This window comes from Oncorhynchus masou, chromosome 8 (genome assembly GCF_036934945.1).
Source record: "Oncorhynchus masou masou isolate Uvic2021 chromosome 8, UVic_Omas_1.1, whole genome shotgun sequence".
NCBI classification, from domain to species: domain Eukaryota; kingdom Metazoa; phylum Chordata; class Actinopteri; order Salmoniformes; family Salmonidae; genus Oncorhynchus; species Oncorhynchus masou.
The window spans coordinates 41,291,628-41,310,009 of NC_088219.1; the positions used below are offsets into that span (position 1 = coordinate 41,291,628).

An 18,382-nucleotide genomic window follows, 5' to 3' on the forward strand; every position below is an offset into this window, starting at 1 on the left:
AAAATACACTGTCAATGTACAGTTAGTCATGCTTGGCCAGACACAATGGGAACAAGACCAATACTCACCTGTGTGTTCCAGGGACCCCGGGTCTGCAGGGTTCAGATGGAGGCACAGGGAAGCCGGGGCCCAGGGGAAGCAGAGGGCCTCCGGGGACACAAGGTCCTGACGGACCAGCAGGAACCCCAGTGAGTGGGCACTTTCCAGCCGCTGCTCTCTTCTCCTCTCAACAACCTCTGAGGACTGTAACCTCTAGAATTTATTTATTTATTTACCTTTATTTTACTAGGCAAGTCAGTTAAGAACAAATTCTTATTTTCAATGACAGCCTTGGAACAGTGGGTTAACTGCCTGTTCAGGGGCAGAACGACAGATTTTGTACCTTGTCAGCTCGGGGATTTGAACTTGCAACCTTTCGGTTACTAGTCCAATGCTCTAACCACTAGGCTACACTAGAACCTCTGTATAATCTCGTATGGGACATTGATGCCTGTTGGATGGGTTTCTTGTCAGGATTCAGTAGGTGAAATCAATCGATGTATTCGTAATTGATTAGATGGCTTATGATTCGTCACCCATTGGATGCTTATTTGGCTTGGTTTGGGATACCAAGCGCAGCTCTTGAGCCATGTTTCAGTGTGCTGTGTTGTCCACCGTTTTAAACTCTATGTGGTCCAATTCCCAGGGAATTTCAGGTGCTGGTGGACTCATAGGACCAGCAGGGGAAAGAGGAGAAATGGTAAGTACAGCAAATATAATGAGAAGATGACAATAATATGTCTAGGAATGCAAAACTCCGGTAACTTTCCCCAAAATGTTCCGGTTTTCAAGATATCCTAGTTGGAGGATTCTGGATTTCCTGCTTATTCCTACTGATTTGGAAAAGTTGCCGGAATTCTGTAACCCTAAATATGATCTAGCAATGTTGGATGTGCTGTGTGTTAAACCACACTGTTTTTGGAACATGACAGGGTATGCTGGGACCTCCTGGTGATCTTGTTCCTTCGGGACTGGATGGGGAACAGGTTGGTTGAACACACTTCGAATAGGAAGTCTAATGTTTCAGGCAGGTGCGTTTTCTGATAGTTCTCTTCCGTTTCCTGTTTCCAGGGTACTCCTGGCCAATCAGGGTTAGAGGGGCCACCAGGAACGAAAGGGGAACAGGTCAGGGATACTGACACAATGATGCCTCTACAAACACGTGGTTTAAATATATTTTTCTCCTCTCAATACTTCTTCTACTTCACATGTATTCTAGGGGGACCTAGGGCCTTGTGGGAAGTTTGGTCCTCCAGGGCAGCCTGGAGATCGAGGTCTACAGGGGCTCAAAGGGTTGCAAGGCTCTCATGGACAAATGGGAAAAGAGGTGAGCATGCCTCTGTCAGTTGACGTCTACTCTACCTGCCTGAACCATCACCTGTAGATTCTCACATGTGCACTTACTGTAGTACATACCCCTTTGCCTAAGCATCATACACACAACAAGACCATACAATATACTCTGCAGTGTAACTCTTGAGATGACTCCTTTGGTTCTTAGGGTGATGTCGGACCTACTGGCGATGCTGGTGGTCCAGGTTTCAAAGGGGAGAAGGTAAACAAACACTGACCTTTCAGCACACATCATCAATGTGAATGTGCTGTATGTATACTGCATATCTATTCTATTCATATCTATTGCATTGGACACTAATTATTGACAGGGCCATAGAGGGGTAGTGGTTACAAACAGGTTGAAAACTGGTTAAAATTACATCATTACAAACAAAGTTGAACATTTGTTGAAATTAATTCTTAATTTCAATTGAACCTTTATTTAACTAGGCAAGTCAGTTAAGAACAAATTCTTATTTACAATGACGGCCTACTCATAATTACAAACAGGTTGAAATGTGGTTGAAAGAACGTAATTACAAGCAGGTTGAAATCTGGTTGAAGGAACGTCGTTACAAACAGGTTGAAATCTGGTTGAAATGACATCATGGTGATGTCTGACTGACATGGCTGTTCTTGCAGGGTGATGTGGGACCTCTGGGGCCAACAGGGTGGAATGGTCCATGGGGGGCGCTGGGGGAGAATGGGGAGAAGGGACCAAAGGGAGAAAAGGCCCACATCGGACTTATGGTGAGTGTTCAGATGACAATACATAATGAGCTGCACATTCTAGCTTATGTTCAACACACATTGAAACCATCAAATGGAATCAACTGAAGTGATTTTCAATGTGATTTTTGAGATGTGGCTTTGGGTGATCAATTTGATGACTGATGCTCCCCCTCTGCGCTGTGTCCACCAGGGTCAGCCAGGATTTATGGGAGAAATGGGACCTGCAGGCTTGTCAGGGCTACAGGTGAGTCAGGAAGCAATATTTATGTCAATGAAATGTACGTGTTTTTCTCTGACAAGTATTGACCACTACCAGATACTACTACAGTATATGTCACTCAAAGTTCTACGTTTCTTGTTGACATTAACTCAAATTGATCAATGTCCAATGAGCATATATATAGATTAGACTTCTCTGCACTGTTAGGCTCTTTCTCAATTTATCCTTCCTCGATTCCTCACATCCTCTTTTTTTGCTTCTTTCTCAAAACTGATTGGAGAAGAAGACCTGAAGGGACCTTGAATCTAGTCCTCCAATAGGGTTGAGAAGGAGGCGAGGAGATAGGATGGGAGGAATTGAGGAAACACGGTTGGACATAGTGTTGTCAGGGTGACGGTGATTCATTGGTCTCTTCTGCTTCTTCTCAGGGTATCATGGGCCCCAGGGGGCCTCCAGGGCCAGATGGACCTGAAGGAGAGAAGGTAATGACTTGATTCCCTGGCCTGCACATCAAATGGAGGAGCAATTCAGGACAGGGAAATGCTAAACGCTTCCACTACCCCAAAAAAATCCAAGCAATTACTTCAGAGCAGATCTGTAATTCCCATCTGATTTCTCTGTCTCTCTCTTTCTTTAGGGCCAGTCTGGGTCTGGCGGAACCATCGGACAACCTGGCAGAACAGGGCCTCCGGTAACAGTCGCTTCAAAACCTAATTACTACAGTACTGATATTGTATGCAGGGTGAATGGCATTTGTCCTTTTGGTATAAATGCATGTTTTCTTGTTATTGTATTCTCAGGGGGTGGCTGGAGTCTCAGGGGTCAGAGGTGACCCAGGGAAGCCAGGAGCACAGGTCTGTGTCTTTTAGACCAGTCAAGTCAGCCATATTCCCAGTGATTCCCCTACGAATAGCATTATCCATGTGCTGGTGTGGTGAATATTGCAGGGTCCAGTTGGGAAGGTTGGGCCTGAGGGAGACTTGGGCCATAAAGGTGAGCCAGGGCCAGACGGAGAAAAAGGGGAGCCAGGGGGATCAAGCGAGCCAGGAGAACAGGTGAGGACATTCATTGTTGCTGCCAGTTTGGCCTTTAGGCCCCTAAAGCAACACATCAGTTCAGGTGAAATAGACAGTGCCCCATTTAACCCCAATTCAATGTCTGATTTTATTATAAATGTAATTTTCATAATATACTCTACCATGCAATTAATCAGAAATAGATAAGTCTTCAAGGTATTTGATTTTGTATTGGTCTCTGTAGGGGCTCGACGGTCTGCCGGGCATCAGAGGGCCACCAGCACTTCCTGGTTTAGAGGTAAAGAGCAGCGACATCTTAGTCTGGTCCCAGATCTGTTTGTGCACTTGCCAACTCTGTTGCTCATTGTCAAGTCAAACATGTCAGGCACTCAGGCTAGAAAAATCTTTCCTCAAAGACATACTATTTGCTTCGGCTTCATTCTTCCCTGTTTGTTATTGTCTCCTCTCCCACAACAGGGGCCACAGGGTGAGGTGGGAGCCCAGGGGCCAGAAGGTCCCCTTGGGGTGCTGGTGAGTACACAGACACAGGGATGCCATGGATGATGTAATATTAGCATTAGGCTCCTATAGCAGCGGGTTTCCCTCTGGGTTTGTTGTCTAGCGGATAATGATGACCTCAAGCAGTGTCAAATGGTCATCTTCAGTATGTAAAACGAACAGCACTACCAGAAGGTCGCCTATATTTCTTCAACCTGATAAGCTTTCTCTGACATCGTGGATGTTTCTTAAAGTCATTCTATTGTGTTGAATGTTGCAGGGTGTCAGGGGAAGCCAAGGACCAGAGGGACAACAGGGACTGAAAGGAGAGAAGGTGAGATCAAGATGCTCCATCTCTCTATTATCCTTTTCTCATTCCTTCTCCTCTTTGTACTGTGAAACCCAATCTCAAGTCTGGCACTGGCCTGCATTCAGCTCACCTCTCTGGGGCACTAGTGCATACAGAGGCTAGATTATATCCTCCTGTTTGTTGATGCTGTGTTTGCTCAACAGGGAGATGACGGCAGAGATGGATCACCTGGAAAGACAGGTCACATCGGAAGGAGGGTGAGGGCTCCCTCCTTCAATCCATTAAATTTCACAGTGTGAATAAAAGGGGTTGTATTCAAGGAAAATAGATGATCCAGGTTCATGAATGAAAGATGAGGGATGCGCTCAAAAGTAGCTCCCTCGAAAGGGAATAGGGTGTCATTTAGGACACGACCGAGATGTGTCCGTGTGTTTTACCCTTGCCTCGTTCACCAACATTGTAAACATTCACAGGGCAAAAGAGGCAAGGCTGGAATCAGGGGCACAAGAGGAGAGAGAGGACCAAAGGTCAGAGGTCGGGTGATGTGAAGGGTCACACAGGCACATGCACACACACACACACACACCCACACTCCAATCTCTTAACCATGCTGTATATCATACATATCATGGTGTGCACGAACGTTGTGTCCTGTCATTCCTACAGGGGAAAGGGGGAAATGTGGGATTGATTGGTCCTCCAGGATGGGCAGGGTCTATAGTAAGTCCAACAGATTGATACTGTTTCATTTCATCATTCAATCCCAGGCAGAGATAGCCTCCGATGCACTTCACTGTGAGCAGTGTTGTTTCATAAGAGTAAAGCGTCGTTCCATGATAATGCTTTAAGTCGGCTGATGATCGATACACAGCTGACGTCTTTTCTCTCTCAGGGAATCCCAGGCTCGCGAGGAGACGGAGGGCATCAGGGTGACAAAGGGAGCAAGGTAGGAATAGAATTTAATTATTGATACTAGTGAATCAGCGAGAGTTGCATTGGGAAACCTTATTTACCATATATGTTCCCCCCTACAGGGAGAGAAAGGGGGCATAGGGCCGCTCGGTCCACCAGGGGGTGATGGCCTAAAGGTACGTTTTGATTGAAAAACGTCTTCATAAAACGTCTCAGGCTAGGAGTGCTGATCGAGGATCAGGTCCCCGCCTGTCCATTGTCAGGGTTCACCTAGCAGTCATGATTTGGGGCTGTACAAATGTTTGATGTATCAGAATAATTGATTATGCTTATGTTTTATGAACAGGGGTTATAAGACCCTCCCTCCTTACATTTATAGGGTCCTAGACAACAGATTAACAGTATATATATTAATTGAAGATGTTTAGTATTGTTCTCCAGTTGTATTTGGGTTTTCTCTCTCTTTCCGCCTCATTATAAAGAGGCCCATCTTAGAAATGTGTGACTTAGACAGAACTCTGCCGGGGAGTGAAGGAGACAAGACTTGGTAAAAATTCCACAACAAATCAACTTTGGGGGGAGGGGACATTAACTGCTAAGTGTTTAGCTAACAATAAAGGCCCTGCTTATACGGCTCTGTGGGCATGGCTCTGGTCCCAGGAGTAGAGGATGATGACGTAGGCAGTGACATCATCAGGGTGCGACTTAGGGTTAGGTGAAACAACTGGAGACCTTTTGTCGGAGGCAGAACTTACTCAGAAACATGCGTGCTATGTTCCTGTTTGTCAACCTCTGTCTGCAATTGCATTAATAAAGGTTTTTGAATGATTTTATTGAAGATATTGTACTAATGCTAATTTCACCAATGAACCAATGATTGACAAAGAAGGACGTAAGAAACGAACCCTAACACCATCGACTTCAATCTGGAATGCAAAGCTTATCCTAGGTCAACATTCCTACTCTGAGACACGACAAACAAGCCTTGGTGTCAGTTTTAACTTCATAGAGAAACGACATACAGACAGGTTTGTCAACATTCCAGTAGTATGACGTTGCCTATAATGCCATGCTGTAAGTAGGAGATGGGCTGTGACAAACAGACTGACTAACTGTATGTTTCACAGGGTAGTCAGGGTCCTGTTGGGGTGCCAGGACAGACAGGCCCAAAGGGAGATCAGGTGAAACAACATTATCTCAACACACTCTTCCTTTCAAACCATCTATAGCAAGAACTCTCTACGATAGCACCATAGCCATTAGTGACAATTACCAAAAGCCATGAGGCTCATTGAACCAATAGTGATCTATCAGAGGTTTTTTAGCTTTCTTTTTCTTCCTGAAAATATTCATTGATAACTTTTTAATCAACGTTTCATGATCTACTATTTCCAACCAGGGAAATATCGGACCTTCTGGGCCAAGAGGAACACCTGGGATGCCAGGACTACCTGTAAGTAACCCTTCCTATATCATCTCAGAAATACCTTCCCAAGCCCTTTCAATCTTCTCAAATGGCTCCCTATTACTTAAGTAGTGCACTACTTTTGACTAGTGTCCATAGGGCTCTGGTCAATAGTAGTGCACTACATATGGAATATCTGTTCCCTTTGGGGCACAGGGAATGTAAAATCATAGTTCTTTTGCAAGGACAAACGAGCGCTAGACCACTAAGTCCATCATTCAGCCACATATCTTAACAACCCCCATGTCCATTAACCATCAAGACCAAGCCTCGGTGAATGCCTAAAAATAAGTTGTTATGATGATTATGATCATGTCTCGAATTCCTTTTAAATTGCAGACTCTTATATAAGCCCATTTCTTTACTTTCACCAGACTGTCCTGCCATTCTGCCGTTCTCTCCGAGTTTAGCTGTAGATTATTACTCTGTTCAACTCGCCATTGCCTCGGCTCTTAAAAGCAGTGAAGCTGGAGCTAATGTGATCATAATGCAGTGAGTCAAGGCATTGCAAGGTTGCAACAGCTGTTAGTGCAGAGCGGTGTACTTCCGACCTGCGAGTCAAACTCATCTCCTTTTTCTTCTCTCGATCTGTAGGGTTTGTTTGGAGAAAAGGTATGATATCACAAATGAGTTTCTTGTTTTCTCAACATTTCAAAACCAAACCCCACGTAAAGCTTTTTAGTGTTAGCTTTTTCTCACAGTGAAAGCAAACATTCACAAGCACATATGTCATCACATTGGAAAACACAGAGGGAAAGTAGTGGGATAGTACTACAGTGTGCATTTCCCTATCTAACTACATTTGAATATGGCGTAGTAAGTATGGAATGGTAGAAATGCACTCTCGTCTCACCATATGGCCTGTATGTCCATAGGGTTTGAAAGGATTTGAGGGATATCCTGGGCAACCTGGTAGGAGGGGCCTGCCGGTAAGTGGCACTGATTTCATACGTAATGGTCAATAGTACATTTCGTCAAATGCTGAAGATTGCATCCATCACACAGTAACCTCCCACTTAGGGTTACACAATTCGGATTATGTTCCCAAAATTCCCAGATTTTCTAGAAATACTTGTTGGAGGATTCCCGGATTTCCTGCTTATTCCCACACGATTTGAGGAATATTCCAACTGGGATTTCTGGAAAACCTGGATATTTTGAGAAAGTTACTGGAATTTTACAACCCTAGTCCCAATCTTTTTTGTTGTTGCATTTGTTTCAGGGGGCACCTGGACTCCCAGGACTTCCAGGTCCTTCATCGAATCTGACCCTCACTCAACTCAAGGCAAGTCATTCATCTTCGGCAAGTAGGACTGTGTCCCAAAAGCCATTAGATGAAGTGGTGGAAGGAATAACTCCATAATGATCATATCGTTCTCATCACCATTGTAGGACTTGATGTATCTGTCAGATAAGCCCAACTACCCCCTGCTCCAAACCCTGCTGGACTCTCTACACCAGGACCTGAGGCTGCTGATGGACCCCCCTGACGGCAGCAAGGAGCACCCTGCCACCACCTGCCTGGAGCTGCGGCTCTGCCACCCCGATTACACCAGTGGTCAGAAACCCTATCTATACCTGTATTGTACAGTTGAAGTCAGAAGTTTACGTACACTTAGGTTGGAGTCATTAAAACTTGTTTTTCAACCACTCTACAAATGTCTTGTTAACAAACTATAGTTTTGGCAAGTCGGTTAGGACATCTACTTTGTGCATGACACAAGTAATTTTTCCAACAATTGTTTACAGACAGAATGTTTCACTTATAATTCACTGTATCCCAATTCCAGTGGGTCAGAAGTTTACATACACTAAGTTGACTGTGCCTTTAAACAGCTTGGAAAAATCCAGAAAATGATGTCATAGCTTTAGAAGCTTCTGATTTTGACATCATTTGAATCAATTGGAGGTGTACCTGTGGATGTATTTCAAGACCGACCTTCAAACTCAGTGCCTCTTTGTTTGACATCATGGGAAAATCTAAACAAATCAGCCAAGACCTCAGAAAAACATTTGTAGACATCCACAAGTCTGGTTCATCCTTGGGAGCAATTTCCAAATGCCTGAAGGTACCACGTTCATCTGTACAAACAATAGTACTCAAGTATAAACATCATGGGACCACGCAGCCGTCATACTGCTCAGGAAGGAGACGCGTTCTGTCTCCTAGAGATGAACGTACATTGGTGTGAAAAGTGCAAAATCAATCCCAGAATAACAGCAAAGGACCTTGTGAAGATGCTGGAGGAAACAGGTACAAAAGTATCTATATCCACAGTAAAACGAGTCCTATATCGACATAACCTGAAAGGCCGCTCAGCAAGGAAGAAGCCACTGCTCCAAAACCGCCATAAAAAAGCCAGACTACGGTTTGCAACTGCACATGGGGACAAAGATCATACTTTTTGGAGAAATGTCCTCTGGTCTGATGAAACAAAAATAGAACTGTTTGGCCATAATGACCATCGTTATATTTGGAGGAAAAAGGGGGAGGCTTGAAAACCGAATAACACCACCCCGACCGTGAAGCACGGGGGTGGCGGCATCATGTTGTGGGGGTGCAGGAGTGACTGGCATCATGAGGATTGAAAATGATGTGGATATATTGAAGCAACAGCTCAAGACATCAGTCAGGAAGTTAAAGCTTGGTCGCAAATGGGTCTTCCAAATGGACAGTGACCCCAAGCATACTTCCAAAGTTGTGGCAAAATGGGTGAAGGACAACAAAGTCAAGGTATTGGAGTGGTCATCACAAAGCCCTGACCTCAATCCTATAGAACATTTGTGGGCAGACCTGAAAAAGCATGTGTGTGCAAGGACACCTTCAAACCTGACTCAGTTACACCAGCTCTGTCAGGAGGAATGGGCCAAAATTCACCCAACGTATTGTGGGAAGCTTGTAGAAGGCTACCCAAAACGTTTGACCCAAGTTAAACAATTTAAAGGCAATGCTACCAAATACTAATTGAGTGTATGTAAACTTCTGACCCACTGGGAATGTGATGAAAGAAATAATAGCCAAAATAAATAATATTAAATAATATATAAATAATTCTCTACTATTATTCTGACATTTCACATTCTTAAAATAAAGTGGTGATCCTAACTGACCTAAAACAGGGAATTTTTACTCGGATTAAATGTCAGGAATTGTAAAATACTGAGTTTAAATGTATTTGGCCAAGGTGTATGTAAACCTCCGACCTCAACTGTATCTATCTATGAGCCAAAGCCCTTTGTGCTGCTTGAAAATACTCATTAATGGCCACAGCATCCTAATCCCATGGCTCCCAAGTTGTCAAAGCAAATTAGAAGCACGGTAGAGAAAGACAATGTTATCCATTGTATGGCTCGTTCTCAGAGGAAGATCTCATAGCTCTTTAGGAGTGTTGTTGCACATCACAGCGTATGACGACTAGTGAATATACATGAATGTTACAGGTCAGGATGAGGATACACTGTGATGATGGTTGCTGTTTGTCTGTACAGGGATGTATTACATTGATCCTAATCAGGGCAGCCCTGCTGATGCTCTCCTGGCCGACTGCAACTTCTCTGGTACAGCCGCACACACCTGCCTTCACCCCAGAGACGCCCAGGTAGACAATAACATCATCAGTACCCCACACATCTCACCTCTCACCCTCACACCTCTCTATCAAACCAACAGTGGGAATAATCCTGCATCAAATGGCTACAGAATAATGAGATGCTGTCTGGGCAAGCAGAGAATAAATCCATTTTTAACGGGAATCCAATTTATTTGTTTGGGTTTTTTTTTTGCCTTTGAGCTAAATGCTAATATCAAGAACAGAGACTGTCAACAGACACATTTTTAAATATGCCTCCAGGTATCAGTGTAAACTTTTTAGAATTCATGCCATCGACCAGTGTGTATCTGACAATTGAGCAGATCCTGCAAGCTAATATCCACAATCATATTTATACTTAATACTATACTCATAAAACATAATAATTTATACTTAATACTATACTCATAATACATAATCATTTATAATCATAACACATATTCATATTTTAATACCATACTCATAATTGATCATATTGTTTTATACCTAAAGATGCCCACGAAGGCCTGGCTTATGGGTTCAGAGGCAGACAGCTCGTTCCAATGGCTCAGCAGACAGGAACAAGGATTTCAGGTTGTCAGTTCTCTCTACTTCTCCTCTGAAATATACTCTCTGTCTCTAGTGTCAACTATTCAATTTATAGTAACAGAAAGCTAATTCAATTGTAACTGCATCAATTGAGTGTATTATATGTGTACTGATGTCTCACAGTGTCTCATAGCAGAGTTGTAAAGCATAATGTCTCCCTCTCTGCCGCCACTGGCAGTTCTATTATCCAGGGGCCAATGTGGTGCAGATGCGTTTCCTGAGGTTGCAGAGTTGGAGAGCCTTGCAGAAGATCACCTACACCTGCCACCCGGGACACAGACTGGGCCACACAGACAGAGAGGTCAAGTTCCTGACAGACACAAGGAGACAGAGTTACTTCGGAGCTCTTAACGACTGCATTGTAAGTTTTGTTTTGTGTCATTTGACTAAGTATTTCACTTACAAATACGTTAGAGTTATGCACTCCTTGCTAAGAGTGACAATGGGATGTCACAAAAGATAAAGTACGAGAAATAGGGTTTAAAAATATAGTTTTTCATGATCGCTGATGTTTATTTTTGGCCAACTGCGTAATTGTTTTTCTGTGTTTGTGATGTGGCAGCCGGGAGATGAGGTGGACTCGTTGGAGCCGCGGGAGTTTGTGTTTGAATTTGAGGACCTCAACCTGCTTCCTGTGAGAGATGTGGCTGTGTTCGGGGGTGGAAATGTCACGCGCGAGTTTGGCTTCACCATCGGGCCCGTGTGTTTCAGCTAGAGAGGGAGACATGGGGCCCATAGGCTCATTTCCCACCCCCTTGGACTCACCGAGGGAGGATAAGAGACTGTGTTCAGGACCCCAAGACAGCTGGAGAACAAGAAGATAAAAGGGATTCAATCGCTCTGGCATTTTGTGAGGGCATCACTCCTCTTTCCATTTGATATTTTTGGTGGAGATCAATCAATTCTCTAATTGACTGGCTCCACATAAATTACTCTTTGAGCGTGCATCAATTTCCAAAGTTCTTTTCGGACAATTGTGTTTTCGTTTACAGAGACGTTTATCATGTAATGAATAATTTATATAATGTTGTTTTGATTTCTATATAAAATGTTTATTTTTTGTATCTTTTTCCATTTGTTTTCACAGCAACAGTTTATTATGCTGTAAAGCTTTCCATAATAGCCAACAACCTATTTTGTATATGAACAGTCCTATGCCCTAATGGTCTGTTTTGTGTCCGATGCAGTGGATTCAACCTCTCACCAATGTGTTCCATTTGGACACAGCTAACGTTGTCCCATAGATCATCACTGACCTTCCCAAAGGTGCTCATTGACAAACCACTGCTTGTACTTCAAGGCGCCAAGGAACTCGCTTTTGCGTTGTTTAACTTGTTTCTTTAGATTAGATAATGACCAACCTGTTCTAAAACCCTGATCTCTTGCAATTAACTGATTCCCTCCCTGTTTGCAGTGACGGAGGCACCAAAAAAACTATTTCAGCCATCCTAGACATTTGTACAGTTACTGGCCTATTTTTTATTTGTAAAATACCATGCACCGCATATTATCAGTGCTCGATTCAGCACATTCTTGTGGTACAGTCTCAAGTGCAGTCTTGATATTCAACATGGCACTGAAGCTGCTGTGCACACTACGTGATATATACTACGTGCATTCAAAACATAACTCAATTGAAGGGCTATAGATCTATTTCAGGTGTTCTAATAAAGAGGCATTATGTTGGACTGCTGGCTCTCCCGGCGAAGCACTTTAGCACCGGGCAATTGCTTTCCAAGTCCTCATTTCATTTAATCAATTAGTCTAAGTGAAGAAGCAGCATACCCTGTCCCTGCAGCTGCTCAGCAATGCCAGGATTGCTCAAGAGGTGGGTGTTCATTATTGGCCTGTGTTCACAAAGTGTTTCAGAGTAGGAGTGCTGATCTCAGATCAGTTTAGCCTTTTAATCATAATTATATGGACCGGGGGACCTGATCCTGGATCAGCACTCCTACTCTGAGACTCTTTGTGAATATGGGCCATTGAGAGCAGTGCATTTAATTTCTTTCCATCATATTTTTGATCATAAAGTTGTCATAGTTGTCTGTCTCTACATATGTAGGATCTTCATTTGAACACCCTTTGGTCCTGAGAATTTGCAAACCTATAGTCTACTAATGTCCATTAATTATAATCCACATAACAATTCACATTTCATGTTGCTGCAGGATTATTTTCCTCCTGTAGCGAACTGGTTCAAATTAAGATCCTACATATGTACACTATATATACAAAGTATGTGGACACCCCTTCAAATGAGTGGATTTGGCTATTTTAACCACACCTGTTGCTGACAGGTGTATAAAATTGAGCACACCGACATGCAATCTCCATAGACAAACATTGGCAGTAGAATGGCCTTACTGGAGAGCTCAGGGACTTTCAACATGGCACTGTCATAGGATGCCACCTTTCCAACAAGTCAGTTTGTCAAATGTCTGCCCTGCTAGAGCTGCCCCAGTCAACTGTAAATGCTGTTATTGTGAAGTTGAAACGGCTCAGCCGCAAAGTGGTAGGCCAGTGTGTAAAAATTGTCTGTCATCAGTTTCAACACTCACTACCAAGTTCCAAACTGCCTTTGGAAGCAACAAGCACAATAACTGTTTGTTGGGAGTTTCATGAATTGGGTTTCCATGGCCAAACTGCCTCACACAAGCCTAAGATCACTGTGCGCAATGCCAAGCATCGGCTGGAGTGGTGTAAAGCTCGCCGCCATTGGACTCTTGAGCAGTGGAAACACGTTCTCTGGAGTGATGAATGAAGCATATTGCCAACTGTAAAGTTTGGTGGATGAGAAATAATGGCCTGGGGCTGATTTTCATGGTTTGGGCCATGCCCCTTAGTTCCAGTGCAAGGGAAAGCTTAACGCAACAACATACGATGACATTCTAGACGATTAAACTTTGTGGCAACAGTTTTGGGGAGGCACTTTTCTGTTTCAGCATGACAATGCCCCCGTGCGCAATGCGAGGTCCATACAGAAATGGTTTGTCGAGATTGGTGTAGAAAAACTTGACGGCCCTGCACAGAGCCCTGACCTCAACCCCATCGAACATATTTGGGATGAATTAGAACGCCAACTGTGAGCCAGACCTAATCGCTCACATCAGTACCCAACCTCACTAATGTTCTTGTGGCTGAATGGAAGCAAGTCCCCACAGCAATGTTCCACGATCTAGTGTAAAGGCTGTTTTAGCAGCAATGGGGGGACTTACACCAGATTAATGCCCATGATTTTGGAATGAGATGTTCGACGAGCAGGTGTCCATACACTTTTGGTCATGTAGTGTATGTGTAATGGCCAACCAACGAACTTGGAATTCAGGAAGGTCTCAGGGAATATAGTATCTTTGCATGCAGTAGCTTGCATTTAGGAATATGTATAATGTTCTGTCTTATAAGTACTCAACTTCCAATCAGTAGCCACCTCCCATACCAAACTCCAGGAAGAACATTCCAAGCATTGCAGATAGAAATGTTTCATAGAAGGGTGGACATCACTATGTGGAGTACAAGAACAGTGTCCTTTCTAGTATACAGTAGGGCTCATTTTTATCAGCAAAATACTGTATTTTTCACTGTACACACTTGGATCACTGATAGGTAATGACATTACTTAGGCTCCTACGGCTGTTGGTGTTTTTGTAAACAGTGTATAGGGGTTCATCCAACCCTAAACACATGCAATTACTAGCCTAACATCAACTTTGAACATGATTGCCTTAGCTGGCTGAGACTGATCATTGGTGCTTTTTAGTTATTGTTTTGTACAAATCCTCATAATTTGAGATTTTGTTATTACTGTCTTGAAATGATATGCTGGACATTTTTATACCTGTGTATAATGCAGCAGCTCATTCAAAGAAATGTATCAGCTGAATAAAAGATAATCACATATCAGTATTCTGTACTTTGCTTTGTTTCAAATTTGATCAACTATAGCCCGAAAAACTATAGGTTTCTTGAAAAGAAAAGTTTTTTTGTAGAAAAGCAGTTTATTCTGGAACCAAGTGCTTAGTCTCTCTAGGCAGACATGTTGCCTCCCACAATGGAAACAATGTTTCAGTTTCCATAGAGATGTAGAATCTTCATTTGAGCCAGAAGGAAGATAATCCTGCAGCAACAGGGAATGTGAATGATTATATGGAGTATAATTAATGGGCATTTTTGTACGGTTGATTTTAAAAAATGTACGGTAAAATCGAGTCTAAAAATGACAAACATCAGAAGCTTTTTTAAACCTCAAATACACTACAAGTTTTACATTTCCTGTCTTGCATGAAAGTTCTCATGAAAGTGTAACAGGGTGATCAAATGAAGATCCTATCTGTAAGCCTAGGATTTTCGAGTGTGAAACTGGATTTTCGAAACTGTTTTCTTGGAAATTCTAGGGATAATAAGGAGGCTTGCGTCTTCTGACCATTGGCAATTTTAGCATTTAAATCTTGGTGGGGCAACAACAACGAAAATGGAGGATGCATGCCAGCAATGCCACTACACAACACAACACTAAACAATACATGAATTGCACAATAATGGTGACAAACGGTGCCCACAACTGTTAGATCCTACATAAAGCTGTCCCCAACAGCAGTCCCAACACCTTACCACTGCTACACCTGGCTATCAGCGGAGCCTTGTCTGGCAGAAAAACAGTTCATTAAGCCTCATTTACTGCCTTAAAAAAAACATTGCTGTTATGGCTTACTTGATTTGCCAAATGTGGTTTCTACTGACAATTGAGACGTACAAACTATGGCTTAAGGGAGCAACGAGCGGATAAGAGGCAATCCCTAATTTCGATTAAGACATTAATGAGCGAGCTAGGACGGACATAGTCGATATAACTATTTGTTCAGCACTTGTGTAATGTACAGCAACAGAATTCAGAACATGGGCTGTTCTTACAGTGTTCTCCCTGTACACCAAGTCAGAACCGTATGATAAATAAAAGGGCATATTCGATGATTACATTTCTCTAAAACAGGTTATTGGCTACATGTGCACCACCAAGTCAGAACAGTAGGTGAAATTAAGAGGTTAAAATAGACCAAATTATTAGAGTGAGGCACATGGGCTACTAACAGCTTACTACACAACATAGTGTTACTTTCTTAGCTACAGTATACATATCTCCCTGGCACATTACATAATTTATACAGCAGCATACAAGACATTTTTGGACTCAACTTGTTGTGCTGTGCTCACTTGAACAGGAAGGTGGCTTCAGGTCATAGCCTTAGAAAGAAGCCAGAGCTCCAGATTTACAATTCTGAGTTGGATGAAAGTTTAAAGCTTATTTTCCCAGATGTTTTCCATGTTCACAGTTGTCTTGAACTCACAAAACAGTTGTTTTGAGCACGGCACAAATCATGCTTCATTGACAGCATGGCCAATGTTGAATGTTTATCATTTTAAACTAGGAAAAGAGACCCTTAATCTAAGACTTGGGACCACACAGCCACTCCACTGAATAGCAGTCTAATGATTGCTTTGCAATGCTTGCAGCCACTGATTCCTTCCAAACCACTCATTGTTGAGTTTGCAACTTATGTAATATTCAATGGCCGATGAGCACCGATATGTTTTATCTATAATTTCTCTTCATATGACAAGCATTCAAACGGATTTGCCAGTAGATTTTTCGACTTGATTCATGATGATGACCACTAGCTAAGATTTTGAAAGTATGATGTTGTCAAAGCTACTGTAGATATCACGTGATTTGACATAATTTTATCTGTGGCCAATGACCTTGAGCCTTCTTGGATGGGCACTTCTAATGTCACTCTATGGCAGCACCAAAGGGGCTTGAATTTCCAAGCTCTACCCTTAGACTTGGTGGTGACGAAGTGTCCCCATGAGTGACAAAACACTGAGCCAATCACGGCGCAAAGCTCTGTATTTTTGCTACCCAGGAGCATATCACCCTGCATCCCACTGCTGGCTTGCTTCTGAAGCTAAGCAGGGTTGGTCCTGGATGGGAGACCAGATGCTGCTGGAAGTGGTGTTGGAGGGCCAGAAGGAGGCACTCTTTCCTCTGGTCTAAAAAATATCTCAATGCCCCAGGGCAGTGATTGGGGACACTGCCCTGTGTAGGGTGCCGTCTTTCAAATGGGACGTTAAACGGGTGTCCTGACTCTCTGGTCATTAAAGATCCCATGGCACTTATCGTAAGAGTAGGGGTGTTAACCCTGGTGTCCTGGCTAAATTCCCAAGCTGTCCTTCATACCATCATGGTCACCTAATCATCCTCAGCTTAGAATTGGCTCATTCATCCCCCTCCTCTCTCCTGTAACTATTCCCAAGGTCGTTGCTGTAAATGAGAATGTGTTCTCAGTCAACTTTCGTGGTAAAATGTTTTAAAATTTCTGCTGGCTTGCCCCACCACCACAGAAATCACTGAGCTTGGAGCTGCCTTACTCAAGAAAACAAAAAAGGGAGCATGTTTGTATGAGGCTTTATTAACTCAATTAAAAATATATTTTTTACATTGTTTGCGAACTGATATGTGACATCTATTAATGCCAAAATAGCATGCAAAACAGGCAGCCCCCCCCCCTCCAGAAATGTAGGGGTCAAAACAGGCAGCCCCCCCCCCCAGAAATGTAGGGCTCAAAACAGGCAGCCCCCCCCAGAAATGTAGTGCTCAAAACAGGCAGCCCCCCAGAAATGTAGGGCTCAAAACAGGCAGCCCCCCCCAGAAATGTAGGGCTCAAAACAGGCAGCCCCCCAGAAATGTAGGGCTCAAAACAGGCAGCCCCCCCCCCAGAAATGTAGGGCTCAAAACAGGCAGCCCCCCCAGAAATGTAGGGCTCAAAACAGGCAGCCCCCCAGAAAAATGTAGGGCTCAAAACAGGCAGCCCCCCCAGAAATGTAGGGCTCAAAACAGGCAGCCCCCCCCCCCCAGAAATGTAGGGCTCAAAACAGGCAGCCCCCCCCCAGAAATGTAGGGCTCAAAACAGGCAGCCCCCCCAGAAATGTAGGGCTCAAAACAGGCAGCCCCCAGAAATGTAGGGCTCAAAACAGGTAGGGCTCTGCCCCGAATTGAATGACGGGTCGCCACTGCTTGTGACCGTAGCGTACGTGTAGGTATGTACTGCAGGACCAAATCAGAGATGCAGGTAGGAGCAAGTCCATGTAATGCTTTGTAGGTTAGCAGTAAAACCTTGAAATCAGCCCTAGCCTTAACTGGAAGCCAGCATAGAGAGGCTAGCACTGGAGTAATATGGTACAATTTTGGGGTTCAAGTCAAGTTTCTAGCAGCCGTTTTTAACACTAACTGAAGTTTATTTAGTTCTTTATACAGGTAGACGTGAGTAGAGCATTGCAGTAGTCTAATCTGTAAGTGACAAAAGCAAAGATTTGTTTTTCTGCATCATTTTTAGAAAAAAGAGTTACAGATTTTTGCAATGTTATGAAGATGGAAAAAAGCTGACCTTGATATGTTCATCAAAAGAGAGATCAGTATCAAAGGTAACACCGAGGTCCTTCATAGTTTTATTTGAGATGACTATACAACCATCAAGATTAATTGTCAGATCAAACATCAGTTATTTTTGTTTCTTGGGACCGAGAACAAGCATCTCTGTTTTGTCCGAGTTTAAAAGTAAAACATTTGCCGCCATCCACTTCCTTATGTCTGAAACACAGGCTTCCAGGGAGGACAATTGTGGG

At 43.3% G+C, this 18,382-nt stretch overlaps 1 protein-coding gene across 1 annotated transcript; it reads left to right on the plus strand.

Moving 5' to 3' along the window:
- Positions 1-14: 14 nt before the first annotated feature.
- LOC135543821 (collagen alpha-1(II) chain-like) lies at positions 15-14,608 on the plus strand. The gene is made up of 31 exons (XM_064971151.1): positions 15-21; positions 82-188; positions 686-739; positions 972-1,025; positions 1,111-1,164; positions 1,259-1,366; positions 1,541-1,594; positions 2,017-2,124; positions 2,297-2,350; positions 2,755-2,808; positions 2,964-3,017; positions 3,127-3,180; positions 3,274-3,381; positions 3,587-3,640; positions 3,820-3,873; positions 4,121-4,174; positions 4,354-4,407; positions 4,624-4,677; positions 4,817-4,870; positions 5,043-5,096; positions 5,185-5,238; positions 6,190-6,243; positions 6,462-6,515; positions 7,122-7,139; positions 7,403-7,456; positions 7,750-7,812; positions 7,920-8,085; positions 10,017-10,126; positions 10,610-10,690; positions 10,884-11,066; positions 11,268-14,608. Exons 1-31 carry the CDS (start codon positions 15-17, stop codon positions 11,418-11,420), a joined length of 2,238 nt encoding a protein of 745 aa, XP_064827223.1. The 3' UTR covers positions 11,421-14,608.
- Positions 14,609-18,382: the final 3,774 nt, after the last annotated feature.